The sequence below is a fragment of the Ipomoea triloba genome, chromosome 1 (assembly GCF_003576645.1).
Source record: "Ipomoea triloba cultivar NCNSP0323 chromosome 1, ASM357664v1".
NCBI lineage: Eukaryota > Viridiplantae > Streptophyta > Magnoliopsida > Solanales > Convolvulaceae > Ipomoea > Ipomoea triloba.
In genome coordinates this window covers 8,557,176-8,563,881 of record NC_044916.1, presented here as the reverse complement: position 1 = coordinate 8,563,881, position 6,706 = coordinate 8,557,176, and the positions used below count along the sequence as shown (strand labels likewise).

Below are 6,706 nucleotides of genomic sequence, written 5' to 3'. Positions count from 1 at the left end.
TCCCAACGAGGTAGTCAGCGACTGAGTTCTGTTCGCGAGCCACGACAATTACTTCCTCAAGTATAACGAAATTACTAATTTGATCCTTAATAATTTTTTGTGTCCAATTAAATCATCGACTTTGAAAAACTTAACCATTTTAGTACTTCCTTTATTTTACCGTTAGATATCCATTAAACCGGGACTAAATTGAAAATTTTACTATAGTCAATGGACCATTTCAGTCATTACATACACAATTTTCTGAAAAAATTAATTACCGAACTGGTCCATTGACTATACGAAAAATTAACAATTTGGTCCCAATTTAATGGATCTCTGATGGCAAAATAAACGGAGGACCAAATTAATTAAATTTTTTAAAATCGATAATTTAATTGAGCACAAAAAATTATCGATGATTAAATTAATAATTTCATAATAGTCCAGAGACCATTTCGATAATAAACTCAATACAGTCGTAAGTGGGAGCCAGACATGCGCGTGGATTACCCGCCATAGTAGACGGATTGAACCGTGCACAACGGCACAATATGCGCCATTATAGAGGTGCTTCTCTTCTCGCTTCTTTCTACAATCATCATCTCCAAGCTTCTCATCACTCCATTGGCTGGTAAATTTCATTAATCTCTCTTTTTAATATATATTTTTATATTTTTCTGCGATAATTATTCGATTACCCATTGTTTATCTGCACTTTTGTTCTAAATCAAAAAAGAAAGAAATGATGTTTTACACCACATATGAGGGACACAAATTCAATTGTTTGGTACTTAGGAATCACGTTGGAACAGAATGAGATTCAAATATCTGATTCCTTTTCAACATTTTGGTATGCTCCTTCCATCAAATAGTGATTTTTAGGAAATGTTGTTCCATTCGATTCCATTTCCTCGCATATGTACTACGATCATAAATTGATTCAAGGACCTATTGGATTCCCAGTTTGTAGTGTACTCTTATGTTCCTTAATTTGTAATGTGTAGAAACCAGCCACTGTCTTTTTAGAGGGATATTTTGGTTGTGTTTGGTTCAAACATTAAAATCGGAAATCCGAGTGGTAATAAGAATCAAATATTTGTAATGGTAATGTGATTAAGTAGAGGGAACCACTTTGTTTGTTTGGTAGTAAATAGGAATTAGAATTAAAATAAAAATAAATAAATATATAAAAATATATAATACAAATATATACATATATGTACATATATGTGTATATATATTAAAATTCCATATTTAATGCATGGACAATGACCTTTTTTATTTTTCATTTTTTTTTTCATTTTTTTTTTTCGATTCCATTGTTCAAAAGTTGAGTGAAAGAGTAACTGATTTTGTAATTACTAAATGATTTGATTCGAATAGTAGGATATAAACTAATAGTAGGATATAAAAGTAGGCAAATAAACATGGTAATGGGTATCAAAACCCATTGTAGTAGGGTTACAACAGTCCCCAACCAAACACCACCTTTGTTACATTACATATGCTCACTAAATTCAGCTAATTGTAATATGTATTTGCTCTGTAGTTCCATTTCTGCATGAGCTGCGATGTCTAATACCGATGTTAAAGATCCATTGCTACCGGGAACTGTGGGTTCTTCACTTCAGTCTCATTTGAAGAAGGCATTGAAGAGAAGAAAGAATCATGTCTCTGGTAGTGCTCCTGGTGAGGAGGTCCTTCATCCAGAACATAATGATGTGAAAACACTTCATCCTCCTGGTTCTTTTGCACCAAACAGCCTTAAATTCAGGCATGTTTTCTTGTTCTTGGCTGTGTATTTAGGCATAGGGGTTGTCTGTTTTTCCCTCATAAGAGATCAGATTGAGGGCAAGAAGACGAATGGGGTTCTAGACGCCATATACTTGTGTGTTGTCACAATGACCACAGTTGGATATGGGGACCTCGTGCCTAGTAGCACTTTAGCGAAATTCCTTGCTTGTGTTTTTGCGTTTGCTGGAATGGTCCTTGTTGGATTTGTTCTGAGTAAAGCAGCTGACAGTTTTCTAGAGAAGCAGGAAATCCTCTTTGCCAAAGTTATACATCTGCACAAACATTATGATTCAACAGAATTAGCCGACGTAGTTGAGTCCAACAAAGTGAAATACAAATTCCTAACTGCCTTGATGCTCCTTGTTGGGCTAATGATAGCTGGAACTCTCTTCTTGGTTTTTGTCGAGGGGCTGACAGTTTTTGATGCATTTTATTGCGTTTGTGCCACTATCACCACGCTTGGTTATGGAGACAAGAGCTTCTCAACAAAGCTGGGCCGTATTTTTGCTTCTTTTTGGATAGTTATCAGCACCATTTGCTTGGCACAGTTCTTTTACTACTTTGCTGAAGTTTATACAGAACAAAGGCAAAGATCGATGATCAAGTGGGCTCTTACAAGGAAATTGACGGTGTCAGATCTCAGGGCAGCAGACCTCGACAACAATGATGAAGTGAGGTAACTTTTTCTCCACTATTTCACTTTGAAAACAATAACATAGTAAGATCTCGTATAATGATGCTCATTTAAATTGTTGATATTTCTATCCAGTGCTGCAGAATTTATCGTTTACAAACTGAAAGAGATGGGTAAGATTACTGATGAAGATGTGATGACCGTGATGAAAGGGTTCAAAATGCTTGATGTTGATCTGTCTGGAACATTGGCCGAATCTGATTTAGTGCAGTCAGAGCCATCTGAATTAAAAGTTTGATCAACTCTTAGACTTCAGGTTTAGCTACACCGTTCTCAACCAATTGGAAATTTGAACTCTTCCCAGTTTTGAACTATCTGGTACTGCAAACCAGCGCTTTGTAATTGTACATATTAATGCAAGCACCTTGTAAATGAATATTTTTATAAACAGAATCAAATGTTGAGCACATCCTTCCAATATATTATTCACTATTCGGAGCAGCTTAAAATTTTCAACTTTGATATACAGTAGGAGTGTTGGTTTTAAGGTGACTTGCCTACTGAAAGCTATAATCACATTTGTCAGTTTTGATATAATAGCAGGTTCTTCAGGTACAAATTAAAGATGCATATATGGAGTTAAAGTAAAGAGTAATAAGTGGCTTTCACAGCATTCAAATTTCAGAAGTCTTCAAGTTGTTGTTCTTGCTGGAATACAAGGTAACCTAGCAGGCCCTCGCCGTCCTTTTCACCTCTGAAGTCGACTGCAAATGGTGGTACCTGTGTGAAGGCAATTATTGCCCCCATGAACAGAGTTGTGGAGAGGAAAAGAGGCCAGAAATAAGCGAGCATGGTAATAAGTCGGGGGGCTGTGTTAATGATAAAACCAAGGAACAGTGATGCTGCAATTAATACAGCAATGGAGTTCTTGTGCTCTAAAAGCTTGGTAGAGATATCCATAGCCTTCTGAGTTTCAATCTTCTAGTTGGAAACTGCAGATATTTCAGGTATGTTTCTCTTTTCGTGCCTTTGCAATCAAGAGCTGGGTTGAGGAGTGCTTTTGTTGTGTTCTCAAAGATTCTTTCTTCAAATGTTTTGCTTCTTTTACTCTGCTTTTCTTCCAAAACAAACCAACTCCCTGTTCAGTTTCCTGTTCAGTAACTCGAATTCCCTCCCATTCTGTTTTAAAATAGAGGCAGCGGTTTTAAGTGCGACAGAAAGAGAAAATTGTATATATTCCTCAGAAGAGAGGAAAGCAAAAGTATGCTTGCAATTTTGGTTTATCCCCATTGCTAGTAGGTTGCTTTATCCCAACTCCAAGGGTTTCCTTAATATAGAAGTTAGAAATTTTGGGTTAAGGGAAAGAATTCTTGCAATTGTGGTTTGCCCCTTAGTTGGCTAATAGGTTACCTTATCCCAACTCCAAGGATTTCCTCCTCATTGTAGGAAGTTAGAAATTTTAGGTTAAGGGCAGACGGAATTTTGACATTCTTAGTGGTCAGTGATTACTAGCAATAAAGCAAGAAAGAGCCAGCATGGGCAGCTCAACTGGTCGTAGAGGTGAAATTTGTCACAAGAGACCAAGGATCGCTTCTGTTGGTCAATTGAGTCACCATGATTTACCCCTCAACAAACTGTGTGCCGGGGTATGGGGGCGCATGGGGTGGGCGATTCCACCTTTTGTTACAAGTAAAGCAAGAAAGAGAATAATCATGGAAACTTAAATAGGAAAGAGGAAAGAGTGAGCTAACAGGTTTTAATTTCCGCAAATTACTATACCTTTTATGTTATTAGTCCAACAGAAATCATATTACATAGGGACTAGGGATTTTGTCGAAAAATATTGACCCCTATTTGTTTCATACTGAATACTATAAGGTGGTATAGGATCAACTGAAAAACTTGATCCAATCCCCTTTTAACCTGGAAAATGAAAAATTACAGACCCTCATTTGCCTGCTGAAAGAATTCTACAGCTCTGGGATGGTAGCCAGTGATGGCCTCCATTTCAGGTACCCATCTCTAACCATTCTGCATTTAAGCTCATTTGCGCCATTAATCAGCATCTGTAGTTGCTTCCTAGTCAACACAACCTTCACTCTTTGCCTGTTTCGAGTACTTCTGTCACACTTGGACGCTTTTTGACATGTTGGCAGCCATGGCAGGTTACACTTCTTAGCAAGGAGTCGTCGACCAGGCTTCTGGTGTTCCATATTCTCCTCCAAAAGTTCTTCACCATCATCAACATTTAGAGCTCTTCTCTCGTTGTGGCGCAGATGAGAGTATGCAATGCAATTGCCCATGATTGTGAGGAGGATATGCATGGTTAGAGAGAGGGTCAACATCATATATAGAGCTGCTGGTACTGAAACGTGCAGGCCATCTTAAAGGAATGTTGAATTGTTTAAAGTTTTGGACTCTGTTAGGTCAAGCAGTTGAAGAATGTTTAGTTGTAAAATATTTGAATGATTTGTAGTCCAAAGGTTATAATAATCAAGAAGCTGCCTATGCACTCGGCACCCTCTCTGGTTGACTTTTGGTTTATAACATTTTTTTTTTTTTGAAAAACGGATTATAACATTAGTCATCTCCAATATCTTGAAATTATGGTTTCATTTTCTTGTTCTAAGGAATCAATTTGATGAGTACTGCATTACAATTAAAATCTTTCGGATTGAATGAATACATTAATACAAGTACAAACTTTTGAGTATCAAATTATTGTTACAACTCCCATTCTATATTAATGGGTTATGGGACTAAATATTCTTACGAAGATTGAACTTGCACAACTATTATGCAAATTTTTATGTGGACCATGATCCACGCAGCGCTACGTCGGTTGTTATGCCATTCCATGCTCACAATTTTAGAACTATGTGTTCACAATTTTAAAACTCATGTTCACAAATTTTGAACTCTATATTCACAATTACAAAATTTTATGTCCACAATTTCGGAACTATATGTTCACAATTTCATAATTCTAAGTTCAAAAATTGTGAATATTGAGTAATGTAATTTTATATATTGAGATTCAAAATTGTGAATATAGAGTTCTAAAATTGTGAACATAAAATTCTAAAATTGTGAACATAAAATTCTAAAATTGTGAAATAGAGTTTCTAAATTGTAAACATGGATCTGGGTCCACCTTCCAAGGTGGACCCCCGGGTCCATAGCATAATTTGCCGCGCTATGTAGACTAAAAAAAAGTAATTTTTAATATATTAAAAGTACATTATTTGTGTAATGAATGTATATTATATAAAATGATGTAATTTCAATACTTAAATAATGTACTTTCTATGAATACAAGGTACATTTTTAATATATCAAAAATACATTATTTGTATACCGAATGTACACAGGGGCGGAGGCACCCCCCACCCTACCCCCTACCCCACCTTAAAATATTTAAATAAATGTGTATGCATATATTGATATAGTAGGGATAAATACACTTTTGGCCCCCTCTAATTTTTTTTTTTAAAATAGTCTATTATGTTTATATTAAATGAACTCAAAATATATATTAAAGTTTAAATTCATTAAATAGAAAGAAATAAACCAAATAATTAAAGTCACCATTTTCTTTTTATCTTATTTCTTTTATCAAGATTTTAATAATGGAGGGCATCAAATATCCATTTTATTTTAAAAAATCTCCAAATTTGAGATATATGCTTTAGTTTTATTAGTTATGTTGATTAATTAATTAATGATTTATTGTGTGTTTTAATTATTTATTAACACTTTGAAGATGTACATTTGCTTGTTTAAATAATTAGTGTTGAAATTGTCAAAAAGTAATATTGATTGTTTAATTTGTGATATTGATTTTTGTCTTTTATCTCTCAAATTTTGAAATATTATTAATCACTAAAATGAATATCAATTAATTATGAAAAAATTTGGTGACAAAATAATTGACAAAACTTTTTATTTGATAAAAATTGACAATTTATATTTAAATAAATGTTGTTGTTCTTATTGTTGTTGTTGTTATTATTATTATTATGATATTTTGTGTTATATGAAAAAAAATCTAAAGTAATGATCGACACTCGTGTCAATCTACTCATATAATTATATTTTCCATACGTTATTATACATAGTATAATTAGAAACCATTATCAATAATAATTACAATAATGTATAGTATATATACTAATATAGTACGGTTAATTATAATGTCGACTAACACCGCAAATTTTCTCTAGCATATTGGTCCCCCAACCGGAGTTTTTTGGCTCCGCCCCTGAATGTACATTATCTGATAGTATACAAAATAAT

General features: G+C 34.3%; 1 protein-coding gene across 1 annotated transcript; it reads left to right on the top strand.

Moving 5' to 3' along the window:
• Positions 1-569: 569 nt before the first annotated feature.
• On the top strand, positions 570-2,911 carry LOC115997416 (two-pore potassium channel 1-like). The gene is made up of 3 exons (XM_031236972.1): positions 570-613; positions 1,532-2,452; positions 2,546-2,911. The coding sequence occupies exons 2-3, from the start codon at positions 1,554-1,556 to the stop codon at positions 2,706-2,708; spliced, it is 1,062 nt and encodes a 353-aa protein (XP_031092832.1). The 5' UTR covers positions 570-613; positions 1,532-1,553; the 3' UTR covers positions 2,709-2,911.
• The last annotated feature ends 3,795 nt before the right edge of the window (positions 2,912-6,706 follow it).